Source organism: Solanum tuberosum, unplaced genomic scaffold, assembly GCF_000226075.1.
Source record: "Solanum tuberosum cultivar DM 1-3 516 R44 unplaced genomic scaffold, SolTub_3.0 scf00077, whole genome shotgun sequence".
In the NCBI taxonomy this organism is placed as follows: Eukaryota; Viridiplantae; Streptophyta; class Magnoliopsida; order Solanales; family Solanaceae; genus Solanum; species Solanum tuberosum.
In genome coordinates this window covers 1,608,468-1,636,324 of record NW_006239003.1, presented here as the reverse complement: position 1 = coordinate 1,636,324, position 27,857 = coordinate 1,608,468, and the positions used below count along the sequence as shown (strand labels likewise).

The window sequence follows — 27,857 nt, the reverse complement described above, 5'->3', positions numbered from 1 at the left end:
GGTGATATGAAGATTTATATAAGAAAATAACAGATTACTGACTGATTTGAGTTCACATTTTCTGGAATTGAACTGTTTTTTCTTATCATTAAAAGAAGCTCTTTACGATAGATGTTAATTATAGGTGAAATAGAACTCACAACATTAGGAAGCTAGACTACCTGTTCATTAGCAAACTATATATACTGTTACACCAAACTGTAATACCTTTGGCATGAGAATCAAAGTTAATTATAGCAAGTTGTTTTATGTAGTATTTTTTTTATTCATTTAATATTTAAAGAATAACAACGAATTGTGCTTTACAAGTAGATTTTTTGTCGTGCATTCAATATCTATGTAATAATAATCGATTGCCTTCTTATAATGTATATATTGATAAACTTTGAATAAGGATACTAAATTGTGAATGTTTGCCCAACTTAATATTGAACTAATTGTTGAAACTTGAAAAAAAAAAAATAGTGCCTCTCGCTGGTATCTTATTCCATGTGGATTCTTTTATTGTGCAAATGAAGAAATATGATTCGTTACTAAAATGATGGACATTGTGTTTTTTAAAATTACTATTATTTAAAAATATTTTTTACTACATTGGATCTCAAATATATTTCATAGTAAATTAAACAGAAGTAAAATTATGATAAAATTTTAAACGTTGGGCCTGTGCTTAGCACGGACAACACTCATCTAGTTTTATTTATACCTTTTTATGTCCCCACAAAGCACAAATAAATATTTACTAGTACTTCAGCAAAATAATAATAATAATTTTTTTACTAGTAATAGCCAATTTATATCAAATTAAAAATATTTTGTCTCCCAAAAAAAATAAATAGCCTGAAGCAGGCACATTGTAAGAAGAGAAGTTGATACCTTCCCTCAATTTTTTCGCCTTTACTGTAAACTCAGAAAGAATGTACAAAACGAAGCTACAAGAGCTTTGCCATCAGTTCGAATGGAATTTGCCGGAGTACGCGACGGAGAAAGACGGCCCTGATCACAACCCTCGTTTCACAGCCACTGTTATAGTGAATGGAGTCTCCTTTGAGTCGCCCAAGGACCAATGCCGTTCTTCCAAAGAAGCCCAAAATCATGCTGCCCATATCGCCTATGACCATTTCATTCTTCCTCAACCCATTCTCTTCTCACCGCACAACCTTCCTTCACCTGCTCTAATACCAACTTCTCTTGGTTAGTTCCTTAATCATTCTATTTGAAATACCCTTTGTTATGTTTATCACTGATTTGCTACTAATTTCTTTGTTTTTGAACTGCTCTGATGAACTTTTGGGTGTTGTTTGCTGTTGTACTTCATGCATACGTTATTGTACTTTTTACTCAACTTATTGAACATCAAACTTTTATTTCCCAATATAGACCACTCATTTTATTTCAACAATTTACTTGCTCTATTTAAACTGGTTGAGTTCAATAGTGCAAGTAAATTAACATTTGAAAAAATGAATCTTTTAGTCAGAAGGTGGGTTTCATAAGTAAACCAATATTGAAAAATAATTTGAATTTTGTAGGAAATATCTACATGGTAAAAAGTCGGACCTCCATTTTCCATGAATCTAGGGAGTGGAGGAGCTCGAGTAGAGAGAAATGTGGAATTTTTGGACAATCCCAGATATAGAAATAGGATATTAAGTTGGGTGAGATGACAACAACAACAACAACAACAATATATCCGGTGTAATTCCACAAGGTGGGGTATGGGGAGGGTAGGAGGTATGCAGAACATACCTTGAAGGTAAAGAGGCTGTTTTCGATAGATCTACAACTCAAGAAAAAGAAATAGTCCAAAGCAGTATGGAAAAAAAGAAATTACAGAAGTGAAGAAGTCATGGAAAAATACTATGGACAACATGACAAATCATCTTGAACAGTAATCACAACAAGATAATACGATAATCAAAGTATAATAAACAACAAATAGTAACCAAATTCAAAGGACATATAGTAGGTTGGGGGTGAGATGGGAGTATCTTTATTTATTTTATTATGTTATTAATAGTTGACAAGAGTTGAAAATGTTAATTGGGGTTTATTTTTTGTGATAGTGATTACTCCTGGTACCAAGTTGTTTTCTTTTCATTTTTTGCTTTCGCATATTAACCGAATGAACTTTGACCATAATGAATTTGGTAGCTTGCTGATATTTTGAAATGATGAAATCTTTTGAGTTATAACATCATGTAGTTTCTACATCTCTAATTATTGTTATTTATTGGGGAATTTATTCATGTCCGATGTGGTGCAAAATATAGAAGGTTTCTCGCATCATGGAAGGATGAGGGTAAAAAAACTAGTCCATGAGAGTTGGATCTGGGTAGGTAGCTAAAACATAGACACTTTGACAGGGAAGCCATGGAATTAGTGGATACCCTACAAAGGAGGAGAGTTGATATTGCATGCCTACACGAAGTTAAATGGACAGGGAAAAAGGCTAGAGAAATAGGTAACACGGGTTATAAAATTCTGGTCAATGAACTGCAAAAAAGACAGAACCTAGAAGCTAGTCTTTGTTGTCAAACAAAGTGTAATAGAGAGTCTTCCCACAGTTAATCTGGGATTGCCATCAGGAGCAAAACATAAGGCAGGTCCTATATGGCAGGGATGCGTGATTCTATGGCAAGGGGACAAAGAATGTAGAACATTTAACTTAGTCAAATGGAACTCTTTAATCACAAAGAAAGGATGAGGTTTGGGTATCAGGAATCTAAAAATGCAAAATAGGAGCCATGTTACCATTGTCACACACACAAAAAAGCAAAATAGGGGCCTCTCAATGAAATGGCTATTGAGATTCAATGGTGAAGAAATTCCTTTATGGAGAAATGCCATCACAACAAAGTATGGACAAATGATTTCCACACAATGCAGATGTTGGCAACGAATCTAGGATGCCAAGTTGCCTCCCTACCCACAAGCTACTTGGGAATGCCATTGGGAGCAAAGAATGAGGAGCTAGAAGTCTGAAATTCAGTGTTGGAGAGATGTGACAAGAAGCTAGCAAGATGGAAGAGTCAATATTTACCTTAGGAGGCAGATTGACACTTATCAAATCTGTGATGGATGCACTACCCACATATATGGTGATCCTGTTCCGGATACTATAGATCATTGAAAAGAAGATCAACCAATTGAGAAGGACCTTCTTGTGGCAAGGAAATAAGAGAGTGGAGGCTTCAACCTTGTGAAATGGGATGCCATAACTCTTAACCGAAAGCAAGGGGGTTTCGGCATGAAGAAACTCAGCTTGCACAACAATTATCTGTTACAAAAGTGGCTGTGAATATTTTGCATAGAAGATATGACTTTATGGATAAGGTTCATCATAGAGATGTTTGGGCTCTTTAACCTCTGGACAACTGAGGAAGTTTATAGAATTTTTGGCTATAGTGTGTGGAAAATCATCAGAAGGCTATGGCTACAGTTCAACACCAACATATCCTTCAAAATGGAGAATGGTATGAAAACACAGTGCTGGTTTGAGCACTGGATATGTGAAGACTATCTAAATGCCACTTTCCTAGACCCTGCAGAAAAGTGACACTGTCTTCCAGCTATGGAGTCCACATGTTGGAATCTCACTTGTAGAAGAGCTTTAAATGACTTGGAGGTGGGTAGAATAGCAAATCTGCTATGGACTCTGAACTCTTTCCCAGGTGTCTCCTTCGCCCATGACAAACCTCTTTGGAAGCTACATTGTAAGTGTGCCTTTACAGTTAAATCCTTTTTTTTTTTCTTTTTGCTAAAGTAATCAAATCATGTTAGAAAAGCATCTAGAAGATGCAAGGTTACAAGAGAGCAAAAGAAACTGCTTCAAACAAAACATGAAGCAACCTTACCTGTAAAACAGCCAAAAAATTCCCTGAATATTCTACTAAGCTAAAGTCAGGGAGCTAAAAAAATCCAAAAAGTTATCCACACTATTTACGGGGGAAAGGAAGTGCCAACTGAATAAGCATTCCAAACATCTTGCCTTGAGGGTGCTAATAGGAGTCGAGATTCCATCAAAACATCTGCTATTTCTCTCCTTCCAGAGACACCAAAAAATAACTGCTGGAATCATTCTTCAGATTCTTTTGACGGTTTTGTCACCTCTCCACAATGACCAACTCGCATAGGCATCTTTCATGGAGAAGGGTTAAGGGTATTACTCATTGGAGCCCACATATAGAGTAGAATAAGTGCCATAAGTCGGCTGCTGCAGGGTAGTGCAAAAAGAGATGGTTTGCAGTTTCATTATCTGGCTTACACATGAAACATCTGTTGATGAGAATTATTCCTTTCCTCCTGAGACTGTCTTGCGTTAGGCAAGCCTCTCTAAGAGTAGTGTTTTGAAAGGCGAGCACCTTATCGCCTTTGGCGAAAGGCGAGGCCTCATCGCTTATTACTGGCGAGGCAAGGCGAGACCAAAAAGGTGAATGGCGACAAGGCGTCGCCCCCTTTTTTTTTTTAGAAGGCCTGATTTAATAATTAAAAGGCAATATTAGGGTTTTATTTGGTGTTTTGGCAAACCTGCGACTCTCTTCTCTTCTCCTTCGCGACTCTCTATTAGGGTTCTTTCTTCTTCAGTTCTTCAGTTTGAGACCTTACCTGCTTAGGTACGTTTTCAGCTCCTTTTTTTTTCTTTTTCTGTTCTTCTCTTCTTCTTTCATATGCATTCAGCACAACAGTGTGCAGTGTGTCTGGAGCTACTGACTGCAATCTACCTATATTTTAAATGTATGTTATTGCTATTGAGATTTTGGATATTTATATATGCAATTAAATATTTTAAGTTTTTGGTATTAATTGGCCCCTCAATTCAAAAAAGCGAGCACATCGCTGCGAGGCGAGGCAGACCCTTGTCGCCTTTTGCCGTCTAAAACACTTCTCCGAGGGCAGTTCAAGTGAAGCAGGAGACTTTAAGAGGCTGCCTAGTTCTCCAAATATGTTTCCAAGGCCAGTCCTTAAGGATGCCATTTTGAGAGCTCCAGTAGTTGTAACTCTCCTGCACAGTGTAAATCCCATCCTTCGATTTGCCCCAAAGGATTCTGTCTGGGACTTCCTCCACCATAGAGCTTTCTCCCAATGTTTCTAGTAGTTTGAGGAAGTCATTAATTTCCCAGTTTTGCAAGTTTCTTCTGAAAGTTGGACGCCATTAGTTGTTGTCTCTGTACTGAGCAATTGTGACTTCCTTGTTCGACGCTATCCGAGACAATGTGGGAAAAGAATCTTTCAGTAAAGTGTCCCCAAGCCATCTGTCTAGACTCTAGCCAGAATCTAATCTTAAGCCCATTCCCTGCTTTGAAAGAGACATTTTGTAAGTAATCTTCCTGAAGACTACTGAAACATTAGTCTGTCTTTCACAAAAGCTTGGCCGTGGACACTAATTTGGAAGATCAAAATTCCCCTAAAAGTTTCCTGTTTTGCTTGTACAACAATTGTCTATTACAAAAGTGGCTCTGGAAATTTGCATAGAAGAAATGACTTTATGGAAAAGGTTCATGATAGAGAAGTTTGGGCTCCTTAACCACTGGACATTTGAGGAAATTGATGGAACTTTTGGCTGTAGTATGTGGAAAATCATCAGAAGGCTATGGCCCCAGTTCAGCACCAACATATCCTTCAAAGTAGGGAATGGTGTGAAAACACAGTTCTGGAATGAGCATTGGATAGGTGAAGACTGTCTAAAGGCCACTTTCCCAGACCTTTACAATCTCAATCTACTGAAAAGTTACAGAGTCCAGCTATGGAGTGATGGAGTCCACAGGTTGGAATCTCATTTTTAAAAGAACTTTCAATGACTGGGAGGTGGATGTAATAGCAAATATTCTACGGACTCTGAACTCTTTTCCAGGTGTTTCCTTGGGTCATGTCAAACTTCCTTGGAAGCTGCATTGTTAGGGTGTATTTACAACTAAATCTTGTTACTGGAACAAAAACATTAGTCTGTTTTTCACAATAACTTGGCCCTGGAAACATCTGGAAGATCAAAATTCCCCTAAAAGTTTCCTGTTTAGCTTGGTGGGTGATCAGAAAAGCTTGTCTAACCCATGAAGTTTTACAGCAAAGAGGTTTACAGATTGCTCAAGGTGTTTTTTGTGTGACAAGGAAGTAGGGTTTAATGATTATCCTTTCTCACACTGTAAAACAACTGCAATTATGTGGATCATGTGCTCGTGTATGCTAGTATTGAGCTGGATAGTGCCCAAGCTACTTTGGAAATGCTGAACAACTCGGAAACAATTGGAAGAAGAGATACAGAGGAAGACTGTGGAAGTTGACCCCAGCCTATATTTGGTGGACTATATGGAAAGTAAGAAATGCAAGATGTTTTGGAGGAAAAAGTAAAAACACCAGGAAAATCAAAATGAACTGCATCATCCTTCTTTGTTTTTTTGTGTAAAGTGTAAACAAGATATGGTGGGGATATAGACATTTTAGTTGATTTCCTAGGAAAACTGTAAAGTCTATAGACTAGTCTAGATGGTTTTTGTCTTGCCCAGTGTGGGTTGTAAGTGAGCATCTCATCAGTTTTTGGATGATGTATTTTTGTGAATACAAAATTACCTTTATCTCAAGAAAGAAGACTTGCAAAAATTTTCCGACTTCTTAGTTCTTTCCACTTTTTCTTGTTTGAACTACAATAATGGTCAAGTGTTGTGGAGGGAACATGGTAATGATTCATTCATAGTCCATTCATGATATGCTGCTCACAAGTCACAGGTTCTAATCGGATTTTTTATGGTCCATCTAAGAAAATAAGGAAAAATAACTGGGGATCAGGAACATGAAGAAACAAAACAAAAGCCTAATGTTAAAATGGCTTTGGAAGTTTATGACAGGAGAGAATATGCTATGGAGAGAGGTGATCAGGGCAAAATATGAAATGGAGAATAAGTGGATGACAAAGATGGTAAATACACCATATGGATGTGGTATCTGGTGATCAATAAGAAATCTTTGACCTCTGTTTCTTTCTAGAATCAGATTCCAGGTGGGTAATGGAATGAAGGTGTCATTTTGGGAGGACAGATGGATAGCCCAAAGAACCCTGAAACAATTCTTCCCAGACTTATTTACACTAAGCCTTCAACAAAATGCAACTGTGGACAGGACAGGGGTGGAACTTACATCTTAGGAGGAATCTAAACGATTGGGAGATGGGGAAAATAGTGGCCTTCCGTGATGCAATGACACAATTTAGCAATCTGACTAGGGAAGAAGACAAGGTTGTGTGGAAGATTGGTGGCAAAGGGGTTTTCAGTGTCAAGTCAGCTTACAAAGATCTTAATCAATCAAATTCAAATGATAGGATGGAGCTCTGGCCATGGCAGATGATATGGAGACCTTAAATCCCATACAAGGTAAACTGTTTCACATGGTTACTAGCAAAGGAAGCAGTGCTGACACAAGAGAATATAAAGAAGAGGAAGTTCCAACTATGCTCAAGATGCTATTTGTGTGAGGTCAACCATTTCTTCTTGCATTGCAAATGGACAGATCAATTATGGAGAATTTTCAGCAGCCTAAGAAAGATCACTTGGGTGAAACCAAGAAACATAGTACACTCCTAAATTGTTGGATCAATATTGGCAACACTACAATTAAGGAGGAGAGTTGGAGGATTGTCCCAGCTTGTGGAAAGAAAGGAATCAAAGATGTTTTGAGGGCAAGAAGAACAATTTGCAGAATTTCAAGATGAATTGTATAGCTCTTTATTATTTTTGGTGTAAACAGAAAGTCTTAGTACAGGCAGAAGAACTTTTTGATGTTTTAGACTATTTGTGACAAAAAACACAGATAGAGTCAGTCTAGTTTGTAATACTTTTGGAGGGGGGCTACTTTGATGTAGTATACTTGTGGATAAATAGAAGAAAAAGTTACCATTCTCAAAAAAAAAAGCACTAACAAAAGTTATGTGTTTGATTACGAAAGAAGCATGCTTGACTCGAGATAATCTGCAAAGAAGAGGAATACATGTAACAAATAGATGCTACATGTGTTGTGTTAGAGTGGGTAAAAGCCCCACATTGGTTGGGGAATGGACTGGTGATCTCTTTATATGGACTTGGGCAATCCTCCCCTCTTGAGCTAGCTTTTGAGGTTGAGTTAGGCCCAGGTGCCATATCTTCACATGGTATGAGAGCATTGGTGAGAACAAACAAGTCACTGTTGGTCAATTTCCGGTGGCTGTTGGGTCTGATTTGTGTCAATTATTTTTAATTCTTCTTTCTATGGCTGTTGCGCGAAAACCAACCCCACCACGAGGCTCGGAAAGCTCCCGCGACCAAACCGCAGCCAGAATCACCGGAAAATCTCACCCCACGCGCCGATAGAAGGTGGCAGTTTCCGGCGAGATCTAGCTCACGCGCCGGCGTGTGAGGGCTGTTCCGATCAATTTTTTTGAGAAATTTTTTCTGTTGAAGTCGTCCATCCATTCCAACCAGTTCCGACCAGACGCCTAAATCAGTCAACCACCTTTTTCTACATTGCCCTACAACTTCTTTGATCTAACAGATATCCCTTAAGTTTTTGGGTATGAGATGGAGCATGCCAAAAACATCTGCTTAATTTCTGTCATGCTGGAAGAGGAAAGGATTGTCTAAGAACCTGAAAGACTTGGGACACCATACCTGTCTGTACAGTATATGGTGGTGTATCTGGAACGAGAGAAATATAAGACGTTTTGAAGGACACGAAAATTCTGTTTTAAAAGTTAGATCTGATTGCATTATGATGTTGTCATTTTGGTGTCAATTGGAGCTGGTTTGTGATGCTGAATCCCTATTGTAGCTCATATAAGCTTTTGTATTGACAATTCGGGTTCTCCCTTTCTTTTATCTTTCTTTCTTTTTGGATTACAGCACCTTAGAGCTGGTGGTTTTTACATTAATAGTAATTACCTGGTAAGAAACGGTCATGGTATTTTGGGATAGATAAAAGTAGGAATGGTGTGAGATTATTGTAGAACCAAGACCTAAAGACATGGTTGTAGAAGTAAAATGGGTTTGGGATATGATTATTGCATCAAGACTTGTATGAGAAAGGAGATAATCGAAGTTATTAGTGCATGTACTCTGCAAATAAGATAAGATGCAGAAGCTAAAGCCATGTTTTGGCAGGATATGGACACTTGATTCAAGGGATTCTAGGATTCCAACAAATCTTTGTAGGGAGGATATCTAAATGATCATGTATGTAAAGATAGCACGGTTTCATCAAACAATTACAAGACCTGCAATATTATGCGGTAGTGAATGTTGGGTCACTTATATCCAACAAATCCAGAAGATAGAGTGTTGCAGAGATGGGGATACTAAGATGGAGGTACGATCATATAAGATTAGAGTTGATTAAAATGACCACATTCTCCTAAAGGTCGCTTGAGATGGCTTGGTCACATCTTGTATTGACCTACAGATGCGCCGATCCAGAAGCATGATACTATGGTGAGTGAAAAAGTTAAAGGGGATGAGGTAGACCTAAAATCACATGAAGAACGTTGTTTCGAAAGACCTACAGTTTCTGGAGTTCAATGTAGACTTAGCTAAAAATAGGAAACAATGAAAGAATCCATATAGGATTTAGAGGTGAATAGGATTTAGAGGTTGTTTGGGAGGGATTAAAAGCTGGTAAAACCTGCTTTAAGCACTTCTTAACTTAATTTGGTGTTTGCTTTACTTGTAAAATGTTTTTTAAGTTAGGTGTTCCTAAGCCAAAATAAGCTAAAAGTTGTAAGTTGGTCACCCTCAACTTATTAGTACATTTTTACTTAACAACTTTTCTAGTTTGACCAAAAGACTTACTTGTTCCTTGTATATTTTATAAACCCCAAATACCCTCCCCTTATAGAAGCCCTATGTAGGACTCTTTTAATTCAGAGTTCTTGAGTCATCTTTCTCCAGGAGTCTTTCTTTAAGAGATTTTCTCAAGAGAAAATAACTTTCTTTAATTTATATATGATTTTTTTTTTATAGTATTGGAGTATATTTTTTTATATACAAACTTGAGTCAAATTACAACATAATAGTTATTTAAATAAAATAACATATTTATTCATAGTAATCTCATCAAAGCAATTTATAACTTAAAAGTGAATTGAGACAAAAATTAATTTATTTTTGAGTTAATTTAAAGTTAAAAGAGTTGAAATAACAAGCTTATTTTTACTTTAAACAAATTTAAGGGTATTTCAGTCAATTAAGTAGAAAAGAGCTTTTCAGCCCTTCTTTACCAAACACATCAATTGCTTCTTTTCAGCTCCAACACTTAAAAATTGCTTTTAAGCTCTTATTACTTAATAATTTCTTAAATTCAGCTAACACAAACGGGCTCTTAGTCTTGTTAGAGTACTTTTAATATTATTATGGATAAAACTTATGGTATGGTGATGACATGAATTTAGCTTAAATGCTGATTTGAAGATTCATATAGACAACCTCGGCTTGTTTGGAATTGAGGTGTAGTTATTGTTATCATAGTTTTAGTTGGGAATATGGTCAAGTTGATCGCCGAAAGAAAATAGGGATATTGGAGGGATAAGTTGTTTACCTAACGGGTTTGATACATCATAAAAGAAATACACGCAGACCTCTGCAGTAAAAGGGCTAGGGAAGGGTCAGATGATATCGTCTCTATCCCTACCTTGCATTTTTTGAAGAGGTTATTTCCACTGCTTGAACCCTTGACCTCCTAGTCACATTATTTTGTTAGAAAAGGGGGACACATTTTCAATTTCCTTTTGATATGTTCATAACAACTTTTCCTATACCAAAGAATAAATTGAATTAACTAAATGTGAACACAATTTCTTATAATTTTACTATTGTTGTTTGTTCGTTTTTGCTGCTTGTCTAATCGTTTGAAGTCAAATGATGTGCTGCGTCTCTATCCTCAATGATCAAGTTTACACGCAAAACAGAAAAAAAGAAATGAACAATGAAATAATTATTTGATTTAATGGGAATACTTATTGGGGCATATGGAAAATTGCCTTGATATTGTTACATTTCACTTAGTTGTGCAGGTGCTTCGACATCAAAGAGTAAGGTGGGGGATAGACCTCCAAATATGGATGTTTTTCAGCAAAGACAAAATAACATTGGACAACTTTCTCATGTCAATGGAACTGCATTGGCTATTGTGGACACTAATACCTCTAAAGGTTAGAATGACACATTCATCTTCTTTTCAATTTTTTCTTGGATAGAATGTGGATTTTATTGCTAAGCACCAAGAATGTGCTAATATGACATCTCAACTAACTCCAAATGCAAATACAAATGATGCCACAAGGGCGGGTACGCCACACCATTCGGGCTCACTATAGTGGTTTGGTCTCAATCTTGTGCACGGAATCACGTTGTGTGTGTCAAGTAAAACCTATGAATACCCTCCCGTCGCTATCTTTTATTCTCGTTTAACACAATTATATATACCATTTAGCTCATAAGAAATCAAGTAAAAATACTTGTGATAACACAAAATGTTATGGAACTCAACTTGGAGTGACATGAATACCTTTAAGCTTAAACAATTAATCAAGTAGGTGGCACACATAAAATATGAAAGTTTTACGTTCGTACTTCAAGTGAACTAACTTGACCTTTGTATGAGAAACACATGACATAGGTGGTGCCTTAAATGCGAAGGGAGTTTTAGTTTCACATACCTTTAGTACCTTCCTAGCTATCGCGGGTCACCAATAACTAAACTCACATAGATGCAGCCTCACATAGCCAACCACTCGCTTCCACCACTCAATTGCAGCCAATCAATCCAACGCAATTCACTACAAAATAATATATAATACATGTCCAGTCAAGAACTCACATGTTCAGAAAATGCATGTTGCGGAGATGAGGATGTTGAGATGGATGTGTGGGCACACTAGGAGCGATAAGATTAGGAATGAGGTTATCCGGGAGAAGGTGGGAGTGGCCTCGGTGGTGGACAAGCTGAGGGAAGCGAGACTGAGATGGTTTGGACATGTGAAGAGACGGGGCGCGGACGCCCCAGTGAGGAGGTGCGAGGGGCTGGTAGTAGAGGGTACGCGGAGGGGTAGAGGTAGGCCCAAGAAGTATTGGGGAGAGGTGATTAGACAGGACTTGGCCCAGCTACACATTACCGAGGACATGACTCTAGATAGGAAGGAGTGGAGGTCACGTATTAAGGTTGAAGGCTAGTAGGGTTAGCGTGCTGTCTTTCCTGGCGAGGGTATGGGTTGTTAGCGTTTGTAGGAGTCTTAGCCGTACACTTGTAGTTCTTGTATGTGATCCCTTTTGCCTTATGTTGTTTACTGCGTTTCACTTCTCGCATTATTTTCTTGATGTATTGCCCCCTTTGTTGATTATGCACTATTTTTCTTATTGGATGTTATGCTTTATATAATTCTCTTCCTTTACTTGGCTTTGTTACACTTGAGCTGAGGGTCTTCCGGAAACAGCCTCTCTACCTCCACGAGGTAGTGGTAAGGTCTGCGTACACTCTACCCTCCCCAGACCCCACCTAGTGGGATTTCACTGGGTATGTTGTTGTTGTTGTTGTTGTTCATCAATAACCCGTAGGTTCATCAATAGATTCATTCCAATATTTTCCACTTATACCCAAACTAATCCAATTCTTTTACAATCATTTGGAGTGAATTCCTAATTTATTTTTCCAACTTATAAGGTACAATATTAATTCTGCCCATAAGTAGAAACACTCAAAAATTCCACCTTTATCAATAATTAACTATTCATCTTGTTCCCTTTTCAAGAACCCTAGTTCATCACCAAAACCTATTTCGAAAGCTAGTGCAAAAATTCCAATTAAATGGTGATTTCCATTTTACACTACATCCCAAATAGGTATTCTATAATTATATTCAAGTGCGGGGTAGAGAATCTACCTATTTGAAGTCAACCCAACTTGAGTTCTTGAAGAATCTCCACAATTCTTGAACAAAAACTGATAGTTTTCTAACAATTTAGGATCATTGTGTGCTACTCCGAAAAATAATTCTTGTTTCATGGTTAATACCACCTCGCTGCAGCCACTGATGTGCGAAGACAGAGGGCACTTTGATGTCCCTGGAAAATTCCAAGAAAAATTCTTGGTGTTTCTTCAACTAAGCCTTCTAAAGAAAGAATTAGAGGGTGACCCCACTTAACCCAAATACCAATTAATGACAAGCGTAAGAAATGATCCCTTAACCCATCTTTTTTCTTTCTTTTACTCAGCTGACAGCAGCTATACATATATATATATATATATATATATATATATATATATATGCTACAATTTTCCCTAAGATATGCACACTCTATCTAAAGCATATAATTATTATATCAATACATCAAGTGCTCCATTTAACTTGGTAGCGAGTAGCGCGTCGTTTCCCTTTCCGAATATTATTTGTAACTCTTTGTGAGAAATTCTTAAATACCAAATAATTATGGCACACTCAAAAATCCTTAATTTGGTATATAGTGCACCACGTAACCCTTTATAGTTTAAGAGTTATATACTTGTATACTCAAAGTAATAAACTTAATTCCGATTCCGAGATTCTACACAGTAACTTTACTGGCTAAGCAATTTATTTTATTTGTGTGATTGTGTTGGTTGTCCATGATGCATTCTGTATATATTTTGCGAATGGAGCATATATATTTTCAATGTCTTAAAAATTGAGCTACCAGGAACTTAAAGAAGGAACAAGATGAAAATTTTAAAAAGAACACTACATTCCTGCTTCTCGATCATACTAGTAGGACAATGACAATTGCTTGGCTTGTGACCTTGAAGGTTTTGGAGCTAGTTGTCACCCCTCAAACCTAGGCCTGGGCGGACTGACGCACGATGCCTTAACCTAACTTAGAGAACCCTTCTATATGAACATGAAGATACAACATTTATATGATATCACATCAAAAAGCGGAATAGTAGGCATGAGTCACATAAGAACAACTCTCTGTCAAGGAGTGCAAAGGTAATTTAAAGTCTTCTTCTCATTAAAAAACATAAGATCTCCTTTGATCATAACAAAGATGTAAAACCATATTTAAGACGAATTGAGCTGATTTCAAAACATATGCATGACTTAAATACTTTATTTTATGAAGCCTCTAATACATAACATTGCAGTAGAAATACTAGACTGGCAGGTTCTACAAGTTCAACGTAGCTCAATTTTTGCTGATACAATGTTATGGTTTTAATATCGAAGCATAGAAAGAGAATTTAATCTGCTCATCTATCAAGGTGATGTCTGAAGTAGTTTCTGTTGGTTTCTATACCATGCATCTGGTGAGATATTTAAGATGTTACGTATGGTATGAATCCAGGACTCACATGGTATAAGTAGAATTTTCTTTCTTCTGTTGCTTTATATTTAGTTAGAATATCAAGCTCATCATTATTTACACTAATTTCTGTAATCATAACTTGGATGGTGGTATTAATCTAATTGGATTCATTCCATCAAGGAAGAGAAAATAGATATTAAGGTTAACAATGATGGCATTCAGTGGTACTTTCCTTTAATCTCAACTTTGATGGTGGTATTAACTATTTTGTTCACCATCAACGAAGAGATAATAGAAATGAAAGTAAGCAGGGTTGACATTCAGTATGTCAGTGGTACCTTGTGTTGAATTGGAGCTTTTTCTTCGGCGTTGTTGTTGAGTATAGTATTCAACACTGCATGGTTCTCAACAGCAGAAAAGGTGTAAATTAGTGATTTATTAAGAGATAAATAATAATGGTGGTATTAATTCATTAATTCCTTAATTGGATTCAACCCACCCATTAGAGTTCAGATCTGAGAAAGTATAATAAATTATACCTTAGCTCAGCTCCTTTAGGTGACTTCTGATATTGCTCCGTAAAATTTCAGTTCAAGTTCAAGAGCCATTGTTTCCAGTAGCAAGTGACGAATTATCATGTTGAAGTGGGGATCTAGAAGCCTAGTAGAAGTAACTGTGGAGAAGGGTTACAGCTCGAACATCCAGTTATCTAGTTTCAAAGTTTCGATTAGAGGTGTTTTCAACCTATTTAAGGTTCAGCGCACTGAAAATCATACAATGAAAAAGAAGAATTTGGTAACGAAGCTGAAATTACCTGATCTCTAAGCTTGATGATGGCTGAAGATGAATATTGGAGGAATCTCTATAGACATTTCCACTTCCCTTCTCGAGATCTTTCCAATTTGTGTTGGCTACAATTTATGTGTTCTATATTTTGTTGGTTTTCTTAGTCATTCTGGGCCATTTCTTTTGGCCTATTCTTTTGTATATATTATTGTTTTATTAATAAAAGTTTGCCATGGCCCATTTGGTTTTAAAAAAAACTACTATAGGACTAGCTGAAATCTGATCATGCACTGAATCATGGTCAGTAGAAAGTCCAACAAGTGTAAGAACTAAAAACAATGTCTGCCTATGTTCATGTTGTTTTTCCACGTTCGTAGTGACTGGCATCAACATTTCAAATTCCTCCATGACTATTTGTACCTGTCCCAAGTAAGTAGATATGTCGGATTCTTGTTTCTTTAGGTTTGTCATTTGAGATATCACATCATATAATCAAGATATGTCATTAGTGTATAAAGCACGAGCCTTTTCCCAAACTGATTAACATGTCTGGAATAGGCTAAACAAGGCCATCAACTTGGAATCAATAGATCGCCATAGGAGACTACATAATTGAGCATCAACCTTCTCCTATTCTACTTTGATTTTTGCATCTTCCTCACTAACCTTTGCCTTTTCATCTATCACACAAGCATTGTTTGTTAAGTGGTTTTGGACTTCTTGACCGTTGCACCACAACTCAACTGTGGAAGCCCAAGGTAAATATTTTGAGCTTCCCATTAATGGTTCTAAAGTGATCATAGGGCTTGAACTTCCAATTCCTGTATTTTTGGAGCCAAAAATATCTATTCGGGAAAGACATCTTGTGAAATCAGATTTTTGTAGCCAATAATCTGGAAATACGTGCCGGAATCGGTAAAAAAAAAAGTCCCTGCAATTTGAAAAAAAAAGATTGTCGGAAATCAGAAAGAAATAGGGTTGTTGCTGGAAAATTAGATCTGATCGCCAAGAATTGGTCGGAACCGGGAAATAATTATATGGACAGCTTCAGAATGAAGTGGCGACTCCACTGGAAAAAGAAAGCTGCTGAAAAATGATGCACACGCCTGCCATGGATATGATGAGCTCGTCGGTGTATTGCTTCTGGCGGCGTGTAAGGGCATATATGTGACACTAGTTTCTGGCTAGTCTAACTAGAGTTTGTTTGTCGGGGAATTCCAAACCTAGTGGTGGCGTTAGTTTTCGAAAATCACTAAAAGAAAATGTTATTTACTTAGACAGCCGCTTAGATCACCAGGAAGCTACAGAAGGATAGCTGGATTTGTTGAAACGATTCATATCGATACTTTTCTCTCAATTGCTCTGATAGACTGATACCATGTAAGAAATTATAGGAGAAAAATATTATTGAATTGTATAAACCTTATTTATAGACAATATTACAATCCTTTTTCAAGTAGGATTCTATATACTATTCTTGTTCCTATTCATACTCTAACAAGGAGTACTTATCTTTGAGTTCATAAGGCATCAAGGGTTGTCGATGTTACCTATCATATTATCAATACATAGAGTACGTGGGGTCCTATTAGGATTCCCTAAGCTTCAAGACCTTAGTTTGTTAGGAATACATAACATCGGGGTACATATCAAAGTAAACTGTATACATGAGGGGTGCATGACATAAAGGATAACTAGCACTTCACACTTACGGGTACACATACATGAGGACTACATTCGAGGAGAGTACATATCATTTGAGGACACTAAACATGTAGAGAAATGTTCATTTAGAGCTTTAGGGTGATATAGCATTCATGGTTGAAGTATACATGGAGCATATCATTTACGAAAAGGATGTATCGATTTAAGAGATATAACATCGAGAAGGACAAAGGAAATTCCCACATTGAGAGGGTCAGCCATTACATACCTCAGCCCGACCTTAGTAAAACGACCAACTACTCCATTACGACCTTAATCTACAAGACTAATAATGATAGGGAGCTAGAATTAGCGAAGAGATTCATAACTACGTTACTTTGTCAATTATCAAACACATGTGAGCAAAAGCCCTTCATCAATGGTGTACCAACAGCCAACCTACTCCTTGGTAGTGACAACATAAAAACTTCCCTCCGAGTCTGAGGCGACCCATAACCATCCGGGCAGAAACACCACAAGAACACCTCAAAACAAATCCCCATTCTCATAAAGCTAGCAACAATTTAAGTCATGGCTTCCGATCACCACCCCATGAGTCCCATTGCTAAAACATTCTTATAACATCAGGAACCATCCATGCATAAACTCTGAAAAGGAGGCGTACCTTGAAAGATGAAGAGAAACCCCAAAAATCATCCCTTGATCCCCAAGTGAAGAAACCCCTATGAATCTCTAGAATCCGAAGAAAAATTGATGTTAAAATCACGTATTAGGTGAAGAATGGCTAAGATACTATGGGAAGAAATTACCTTGGTGTTGTAGAACTTGGAAGAGAGAATAAGAGTGAAGTATAGCTTTGGGTCGCCCAAAAATGAAGGGAAATGAAGTGAAGATCGAGTTTTAAAACATCTGGACGAGCCTTGATGCAGAGCTAAATGCTGGCTGCATATGGGACCTTTTGGTCGCATCTATACTGCACATAACAACAGGACTGTAAATTTTGGGCCAGATGCGACCAACTTGCGGTCGCATATGCCTTCACATATGGGCTAATGCGGTTGCATATCTACTCAGCGTACTGCTCTGCAGTCCTTCAGTTGAAAGATCTTTAATTTTTTGCTCCAACTTGGATTGAAAAATGTTGATGTGCTGGAAAGAAGACTTAGAGCTTTAATTTGATAAGTAGACCTCCCTCTAATTCCTTGTAGATTGGGAGACACATCCGTTTGAAGTCAGACCACGTATGAGATGATTTGAAACAATTGACCGCAATGTAACCTTCAACTTGGACTTTTGTGCTAAGCTTCCCCTTGACCTCTTAACTTATTTTAACCCTTCAAATACCTCATATATTGGTTCCTTGATATATTTAGCCACTTTCCATCTTATTCTCCCAAGGTTGAACAAATTCATCTGCGTCGATTAGTAGTTCTTTGGCATGGAGATACCGGGTGTTATAGTAGTATTGGTTCTAAGCTTTTGTCTCATGGCATAAAAATTGTTGATTATTTGCATTGCTGTGTTGTATCTTTCTATCTATTTTCTCTTCTTTTGTCTCTATTTCATATTGCTTTTGTTTATTATTAGTGTAGCAGTTGTCTATCATTTCACCTCATTCTTAAAAATCTTCAAGCTGAATACATGTCCCTTCAAAACTGACGTAAATCTCTCTGAGAAGAAGAGCATATACCTATAATTGGAGTGAAAGCATTAATTCTTTAGAACAGGTGGTAAATGGATCTTTTTCCTTCTGGATTTGATGAGATTACTTCATCGGTACCTTGGATAAAGCACCTGTAAGCAGTTGAGATTTGAGATATACAGCCTAAACTAGGAAATGAATTGTGGAAATGTCGCTACTTCTAGTTCAGATTAGTAGAAGGTTCAACCCATCTGCCAACTAGACCAGTATAAGTTTTTAAATGTATATCAGTACATGGTTGATCGTTGGACCTTCCTATCCAGTACAATAGTGTTCTGAGTTTCTCTCTGTAAGAGTCCATTATTTTTAACCATTAGCTTTAGTTGATCTTAGATGAGGCCTCTTGGCAGTTCCCTTCAGATGTTCCTTCCTTCTGTTGTGCTTTATAGGATATTTTGTTCTTCTTGGTGAACTTAACTACTCACTCCACACTTGTTATAGTTCATCTTCTTATAAAAATGAGAGTTGGCATGTTGGGGGAATCTATATTTTGAGAAAGGTAACATTGTACTAATCAACAGTACAAAGGTTGTGCTGGTACAATTTACGGATTCCAAAAAGTTAGATATATCCTTGTTCTTCTTACAAGGATTCTATGATGTCTAAAGTGTTAGCATCCTTTGGTCCAACATGCTGGAATAGAGAAGGAAATATGTCCGGCCACAAAGAGAGATGGAAGATTGTCCCTGTTTGCATCTGGTGGACAATATGGAGGGAAAGGAACCAAAGATGTTTTGAAATCAAGAGCATCCCTTTCCGAAGTCTGAAGTTGAATTGTCTTATAACCATTTATTTTTTGTGTAACTATTTTCTCCCCAAAAAGGTGGAGGATATTACTCAGTTTCTAGATAGTTTAGGAGGGATATACGTGATAGATTTCTTTGGTTTTGATTACTGTAAACTCCTGATGTAACTACTACTAAAATACACTATTGGTGTATTTTGTCTAAAAAATGTTAACTTTCTCAAAAAAAAAAAGAGTTAGCATCCTACACAACAACATACCCAGTGTAATCCCACAAGTGAGTTAGCATCCTGCACATAACTTCCTTTACACCAATAATGAAATAACAGTAAGCATCTCATCTTGTTCTTCTGAATTGAGCTGTATCTTCCTTCAAAATACCTGCCATTCCTTTCTCTCCATTAGGTCCACCATATACAAGCTAGGATCATCTTCCACCATTTCAATCCGGCACCTAAAAATATCAGTTGTAGAACTAGGCATATCCCATCTTAGTCCAACCATGTTCAGGAATAGTTGCCATAGCAGAACAGTGAGTCCACAGTGAAAAAATAAGTGGCTGTTATATTCTTCTTCAGTATAACAAAGGTAACACAACTCATCTGAAAGCCCATTTTCTGGGTTAAACAAGCTTATCTAGCTACCAACGAAGTAAAGCAAGCACTTTGAAAAGAATCTTAACTGTGGGGGGAATCTAGCAGGTGATTATATTCTGTGAATGTTTACAGAGCTTCAAATTCATGAAAGAAAATTACTACTGAAGCAGTTCCGTACAAAGATAGAAATATAAGAAAGATGCTTTGACCTTATCACAGATAAACAGTAATTGATATGCTTGGACGCAATGTGCGAAATTGTTGTAGTATTTCATATTTCTTGGAGACTTCATTTCTAGACACACCTTCAAGAGTGTGTGAATAATTCAGATTACTGACTTCTTGATATTTCTAATCAGCTAATCCTTTCAAGACAAGTTTCTGATTCTTTACAATTTTGTCCATGTTGCAGGCATGCTTCATTTGTACAAGAGTCGATTACAACACTACGCCCAGAAGCAAAATCTCACTTTACCCGTGTATTCTTCTGAACTTGATGGCCCTCCTCATGCCCGTTGTTTTAGGTCAAAAGTGACCGTTGACGGGGTAACTTATGAAACTCAGGAGTTCTTCTCTACATTGAAGGAAGCTGAACATGCAGCTGCAAAGGTTGCTTTTGAGTCATTAGCACTTAATGACACTCAGGAGGTTAGTACTCCCTTTTTTCCTGTTAATGTAACAGTCTTTCCTTTTTGGACTTTCCGAATGTTTGATCCATTCTATTTCTATACAACTTCCGTACTTCAAAAATTCAAATTTTGTCAACTGCCCAAATCTTTGAACTTCCATGTGGTATTTTCTCTATCAAATTGACTTTTCATCCACTGTTTTAAGACTTTCTTCTTCTATTCACTAATATAATGTGCAAGTCAATTTAGCACATTAAACATCATGTCCCGTTCAAACACCATCAAGTAAAATGGGAAGGAGGGAATATTTAAATAATTTTAGTTTTACTTCGGTGCTGAGAGATCATTCATGTGAGTACATTTCATTGTTCATCTATGTATTTATTTAATTATTTTTGAATAACATCAGGATGAGGGTTTGTACAAGACACTTCTGCAAGAACTGGCTCAAAAAGAGGCTTTACTTTTTCCAGTTTATGATACAGCCAGAACTGGCCCACCTCATGCACCAGTATTCCGCTCAATGGTGGAAGTTGGAGATGGGACTTTTCAAGGACAAGAAGCTAAAACCAAGAAACAAGCAGAGATGAATGCTGCAAAGGTTGCTTACAATGCCCTTGTGAAACGTAAGGAGGATATACACTTAGTATCATAATTTGCAAGTTTTCTGAATTAAAATTACTTTGATCGGGGTACAAGGGCAAATTACATGGAATTTTATTTAGATAAGAAAAATGATATTTTAAAAAGACAATTTAAAACTAAGCAGGAGGACATGGTGTTTCCAACTAATGAAATTAATAAACTAAAGAACAAGGAAAACTTTGCACATCAATGCTGTTGGAGTTTCATTACAGCCGGTTATGTTAGACCGAAATAATTAGGTGTCATGCTGAAGCTAACAAAGCAAACTTCGAAAGACCACGAGTAAGAAGACAAATGAGAAATATACCAAAAGACACAAAGATTTCATGTGGTTCGGTCAATCGACCTACGCCCACAAAAGAGATGGGCAATCCACTATATAAATATGAGAGTACAAAATATAGAGAGAAATAACACCAACCAATTCACTCAAAACATAAGGAGGTTCACACAAGTGATAATGTATCACTTGTTTACCACAAATTCTCCCCTCTAACCAAAACTCTCAAAGCCCCTAGGACAACATTGTGAATGCTGATTAAGTTAGAAGTAATGAGCCTCCATTTGTAGAGTCCTAAACCTTTTCCTACAAGAAAATGACTAGCCAAATATGGTGATTTTTTTATTTCCTTTTAGGAAAAGAAAAATCTATTTATGGTAAAAAAACTCAGGGCAAATACTCCACAGGTTAAACAAAAATCAAATTACAATAAATAGTTCAAGAAGCTATATCTACACCTAGGGCACCTAGGTGCTTTCATGACTTTCTAATTTTCTACGGAATACATTAAAATCTAAGTGTAACTGAAATGTTGTGTAGACCTAACAGTATTTCCAGTATCTTATTAGTTCACATATAAAAAATTGTTGCTTCCTGTGTAGCTTTCTGTTGTGAACATAAAAGTTTAGTATCTGGTGGAATTACATTGCCATCTCCTTTCAGGTAAAACTAGTCAATCTTAATGTCCAAAAGATGATAAGGCCAATGGCAGACAACAACCGTGGATAGAAAAAGACGGACATGATATTTTAGCCACCGGAGGAAGTATCACTGTAACTAAGCCCAAATATTTGAGTATACCCCTTTGCAACAAGGTGAGCCTTAAGCTGATCAACTTGCGCCATCCACACCAATTTTTACCACATAAATCCAATGACAACCAACAATAGATTTATCTTAAGGATGAGAAACAAGCTCCCAAGTACCACTGGCATCTAAAGCTGATATCTCATCAATCATAGCTTGTCACTGTTCTAGATGAGGAATTATTTCACTTGTAGACTTGGGGGGATGGAAACACATGACAAAGATGATAAAAAGGCATGATGGAACTATGACAACTTAAAAAGGTATAATGGGGGTTAGTATTACGAGGGGATCGTATACCTTTTCAAAGGGCAATCAGTTGACTAGGGGGAGACAAGTCCTTAGTAGATGCATGGTCTCATGCAGGACGTGAATCATCTAAGCTTAATGTTGGATGTAAGCAATGATGGTCAATCAGGAGTGGTGATATTGTGGCTGGAGATGTAAAGTGATAATAGATTCCTCAAAAGTTGGTATAGGTAAGACATGTGAAATATCATGAAGATTTAGTAAGGTCGAGACTTAGAAATGTGACATCAACTGATACCCTTTCTGAACTACGAACCAAGAAATACACATTTGAGAGCATGATGGGCTAATTTATCTTTTCCAAGGGCTAAAATATGAACAAAATACGTGCTCCCAAAAACACAAGAGGGAAGAGAGTATAAAGTTGACTAAGGAAACATTACTGAATAAGGAACCTGATTCTAAATGGAAGATGAGGGCATTCGATAAATCAAGTAGCAAGATGTGAGAACTGCATTGCCCCAAAAAGGGAATAGAACATAGAATCAGATGAGAAAAGTGGGAGCAGTCTCAAAGAGGTGTCTATTCTTTCTCAATACTACCCCATTTTGCTGAGGATGTACAAACAAAATGGCGGATGAATCCTTGGGTGAGTCATAAACGGCTGAAACTGGAGGATATATATTTCAAGGCATTGTGGTAGAAACTAAGATGAAACAAGATGAAAATGATACTTTACTTGTTAAATAAAGTGCAAGAATCTTATACACTGCATTAACCAATAACTATGTCCGTATTGAGTGGACAAATCTCAAGATACAAAGGCAATATTAATATTTTTCTTAGTCAGAATTCTCCTAAATATAAATATTTATACTAAACATAAAGATAACTCCTAATAGATAGAGATAGAAACAATAGCTACTATAGATAATTACTGCTTATATATTTTATCCTTTTTAAAACAAAGAAACTAAGATAGATTATCTCCACATGCTCGTCTAGATTTTATTCTAGAGTAAGTCCGTAAAGGAGCATTCATATCAGTGCATCCCTCTTCAAAAGTTGCCTTGTCCTCAAGGCGAAAAGAAGGAAACAAATTTCTTGGGTAGGGTCGCATGAGGTTTCCGGTCCTCTTAGTGGTACATGTATATGCACAATACCCTTGTAGAGAGGTACCTCGAAACAACGATGTTAGTTACCAGAAATTCTTTGTCTTCTAATTACTGTCTCACTAATTGCTTTGACACCGTGTGAGAAACAAAAGAGTTTGAGTCATTACTCAACTTGATTATTGCCTCAAGCTGTTTTTTTTGTTGGTTTTGTAGTTGTTGGGGTTTTTCGTATTATTTTGTTGTAAAACTGCTTTGTTACTATCTATTTTCTCTTTTACTTCTGTTCTATCTTTTTCTAGACTATTATTGTCTTGAGCCAGGGGTCTATCGGAAACAACCTCTCTACCTCAATTCTAAGGTAGAGGTAAGACCTGCGTACACTCTACCCTACCAGGACCCACTGTGTGGGACTACACTGGGTATGTTGTTGTTGTAGCTATTGGGGTTTAAATAACCATACCATGTTGTAAAAAAGAAAAGAAATCAATACCTAATTACAAATTACAATAGGAGTAAATTAAGTTACCTACTATAATTACTTATTTTCTAAATATTCGCAAAGATTCTAACAATTAGCATAAATTTATGGATTGCTCCTACCCCCCCAAGGAAAATTTTAATATGAAGGCAAGGAGAATCAACTACTAGAATTCAACCGACTCACCCTATACATTCAGGAGACTATGGATTCTGCTATTTTCTGTAGAGAATTACACAGAAGCCTTTTCCAGTTGAAACTTTGTGGATATTTATAGATGTTCTGATATTGATTGTTGGTAAGAAGAAAACCTATAAATGGGGTGGTTGCATGTCTCACTTAATGCATAACTTGCAATAGCTCCACCAGTTGGAATTAAATGGATATAGCTAAGATCTCAAAAAGTTGCATAGGACCAACACACACACACATATACACACACACACACATATAGGGATGTTGCGTGTTCCTTTTGTTTCCTTCTGTAGGATCAATAAGATTGTTTTTTTGAGTTACATGTTCTCTTGATTCCCATGCACTATTCCATAGTTTCCACTGTCGGACAGTTTCTCTATCTTCTCCTATCCATCAGAGTATTCACACTTTCAATCTCTAAATCATTTCTGACCTAAGATGTGTTGGCTATAGCCTTACTATTCCGTTATGTACTTCATCGTATTGCAGATCCGTGAATAATTAATTGAATTTATTGACTGTTTCCTTTCTGATCAGTTAAATGCACCAAAAGTTCCATCACTGCCTCTTCATTATTAGTTTGACCTAGTCTGTGCCCATGAGCTGCCACTTGTTGAACTTGGCTACATCTGCATGAATAAATATGTGATAATGTCGTTTTGTTTGGAAATTATGTGAACAAGATACTAATTGCTTTTACATCATTATATGAGATCAGTTGTTTTTTTCAATCCCTTGTTTGTTTACTTTTGCAATATTGTACAATAAGATTGTTGAACTTCAAGAAAAATGATAGTTGCATCATTTTTAACTCTTACAAAGTGGGGTCAGTACTTGCATCATCAACCATTTCCAGGTGTACAATAAGATTGTTGAGCTTCAAGAAAAATGATACTCCCTTTGTCCAACAATACTTGTCCACTATTGACTTTGCACACTTCTTAAGAAACTATAAATAGAAGGGTAATTTCACTGTATCACCCTTTGAGTATAATAAATATAATGTCTTGAAGAATATAATAGGGAAATAACTATAATTAATCATAAGGGTAAATTAGGAACTAAGTGTAAAATTATCCATTGATTTCATAAAGTGGACAAGTATTGTTGGACATTCCAAAATAGTATAGTGAACAATGATTGCTGGACGGAGGGAGTATTTGCATCACGTAACTCTTACTCGGAGTAGCTTTGAGATAAGATAAAAGAAAAGAAAAACACTTACCTAGATGATTGATAACTATTAAGAGATATTTCTTTATTTATTACTTAAAGCTTATCCAAACCCCACTTTGTGGGATTTCACTGGGAATGTTGTTGTATTAGTTAAAGCTTATTTTTTCAATAAGCAAAATATTTTCTCTCTTCAAATCCAAGAATTTTTTGTTGAGAATGACCACACATTGTCATAGTTTAATCAGCAAATATTGTAATACCATTGTTATTTATATTTTGTGGTTCTGGAGAGACTAAAGTTGTAGAATGCTATGTTTACTGTACTTCTCAAAAATTACTAGTTGTCTACAGCAACATACCCAATGTAATTCTACAAGTGGTCTGGGAAGGGTGTGTTATGTATATGCAGACCTTACCCCTATCTTGGGAGAAAAGGAAGCTATTTCGGATTAACCCTAGGCTCAAGTAAAAGCATTACTAGGAAGTTCGGAAAAAGAGAACAACAGCAAAAAGATACTAAGTTGACTATGAAAGTATAAACAACCTCAGTGCTGGCCATTTGTATCGGGAGAAATATGGCTACTATCCATCTTTTTTTTTTCCATACAAGTAGGAGCATTAGAGAGTTGGTGAATCAATTTTCTTTTAGAAGTAATCCATAAGTATAGAAACCGATGTTTCTGAGGTGATTTCCTTCTAATTAACTTATCATTTCATTGGAACATCTTTGGCTTATCACATAAAAGGTATATTTTCCCACTTCACAATTCAATTATACGACATTTTTCAAATATTTATGCTCAAATATCAGATGAATTATTCAGTCTTTTAAGTTTTTTTGATGAAACCACTTCAACCTAAAGAAAATATCTTATGTTTCTGTTCGAAACCAACATTATTAACCTTGAAGGGTTGGGTTCATTGGCAAGTTCCGAGTCAAGTGTACAATTTCATACTTTTGTGTTACAGGTGGTCAACTAGATGAACCTCTTCATGTCCTTTCAGTCAGTTCAGAATGTGTTGTTGCTGATGTTTCACAACTAGTTGTTCAGCAGAAGACCAAATTGATAATTGAAGAACTAAGTTTGCAAAATGAAGGTGCTTTCTGAAGTCTGCAACCCCTGGATATCATTTTTTTTACTTGTTTTCTGCTTTTTTTGTGATATCTTTCTTTATGTGGAGGCTCTTAATTGAACTAAATTTATAGGTGTCACAGGTTCAGCTGTGCTACTGTCATGTATTAAAAAGGAGAAGACATTGTTGAGATTGCTGATAGAACTAAATTGAGTATCGCTGATGTTTAAGTACTTCTTTAAGGAACAATATAATTTATTAATGCATTACCGCAAAAGTAGTCACAGAGAACAGTTTTCAGAACAGTTCAGTGGACAAAGCCAAACACTGTTTTCTAAAGTAATATCTAATAGGTTTGATAAATGATGTGTCACACTATCAAGTTGGGAATTGCAATGTGACTCTACATCTTTTGGACCAAAATCTCTTTTTGCACAATAACTTAGTGTGGTTGCATGAGGCGTTCTTTAGTAGGTTCTATATCATTGAGGTCAAGATAGTGGAATTTCTATGTATGGACCAACCAGTTTAGTTAGTTTCATCAAGTTGAAATAACATTTATCCTTTAGAACTAAAGAGTTGCATTTCTTCCAACTCAAATCTCCTCTTGTCTTAAAGTGATGCATATTGGTTCCGGCTTTAGTCTTTACAACTTAAACAACATGGTCATATAAGCATATTATCGACTTTGTGTTGCTTCCAATTTATCACTAGCATCAGTTGTCTATTCGTATTATATAATGTGTTACTCATTATTTGACCACTTATTTTCAGAGGCAGACACAAATGCAAAAAGACACAGATGTTCGAATGCACCCAACACATATTCCCTTATCAGGGATCATCGTCCTGCTGCCCCATTTGTTGCTTCAGATTCAACTGATGCAGTTGTTGAGTCTGTTGATTCTGGTACGTATGCTGGAACCAGTATTTTGCCAAGTGAGAAGATTTTCATTTTACCCCGGAAAGCAAACATGGACCTTCCAAGTGGTGCTTCTGTTTTGCCTTGCAGCAACGAAAAATGGGTTGCTGCTAGCTTAGAGTTGAATCGAAATCACTAACTGCAGAAACCCAACTTTGTAATGTTGTTTGATGAATCTTATCTTGATGATAAAGTTCAATTCTGATAATTTTGTACTGGTACTACAATATGTGTAAAAGACATGTGACCTATAGATACAAAAAATTAATCTGTGCTATATTTTTTGAGTAAGTACTAGGTTATGCTTATTAAGAAAATTAACCTTCCGTGGTAATTATGAAAAGGAAGCCTACTGTTGGTGTAGAAAGCAAGAAAAACAAGGACACAACTGGAATATCTTTTGTTAAATCTCTTTAGCCCTAATGCCCAATGTATCATTGGCTACGGGTTCAAATTGTTGCTTTTGAATCTATCATGTGCTAGATCAATTTTGGGTATCATG

The 27,857-nt window shown here is 36.6% G+C and overlaps 1 protein-coding gene across 2 annotated transcripts; it reads left to right on the top strand.

Annotated features, from left to right (window-relative positions):
- The first annotated feature begins 833 nt into the window (after positions 1-833).
- Positions 834-27,646, top strand: LOC102590508 (double-stranded RNA-binding protein 1-like). Of its 2 annotated transcripts, none has more exons than XM_006346491.2 (6): positions 834-1,194; positions 11,027-11,164; positions 20,198-20,433; positions 20,824-21,040; positions 26,329-26,457; positions 27,208-27,646. In XM_006346491.2, the coding sequence occupies exons 1-6, from the start codon at positions 918-920 to the stop codon at positions 27,492-27,494; spliced, it is 1,284 nt and encodes a 427-aa protein (XP_006346553.1). In that variant the 5' UTR covers positions 834-917; the 3' UTR covers positions 27,495-27,646. The 2 variants fall into 2 exon arrangements, with proteins under 2 accessions (XP_006346553.1, XP_015163815.1); XM_015308329.1 differs by having other exon boundaries at positions 1,107-1,194; positions 11,019-11,164.
- Positions 27,647-27,857: the final 211 nt, after the last annotated feature.

Bases quoted from the DNA above. Each gene is read 5' to 3' on its own strand.
- LOC102590508 (XM_006346491.2), top strand. From the start codon at position 918: ATGTACAAAACGAAGCTACAAGAGCTTTGCCATCAGTTCGAATGGAAT. The intron at 11,165-20,197 runs GTTAGAATGACA...TCCATGTTGCAG, and splicing joins GGACACTAATACCTCTAAAG to GCATGCTTCATTTGTACAAG. The intron at 26,458-27,207 runs GTGCTTTCTGAA...ACTTATTTTCAG, and splicing joins ACTAAGTTTGCAAAATGAAG to AGGCAGACACAAATGCAAAA.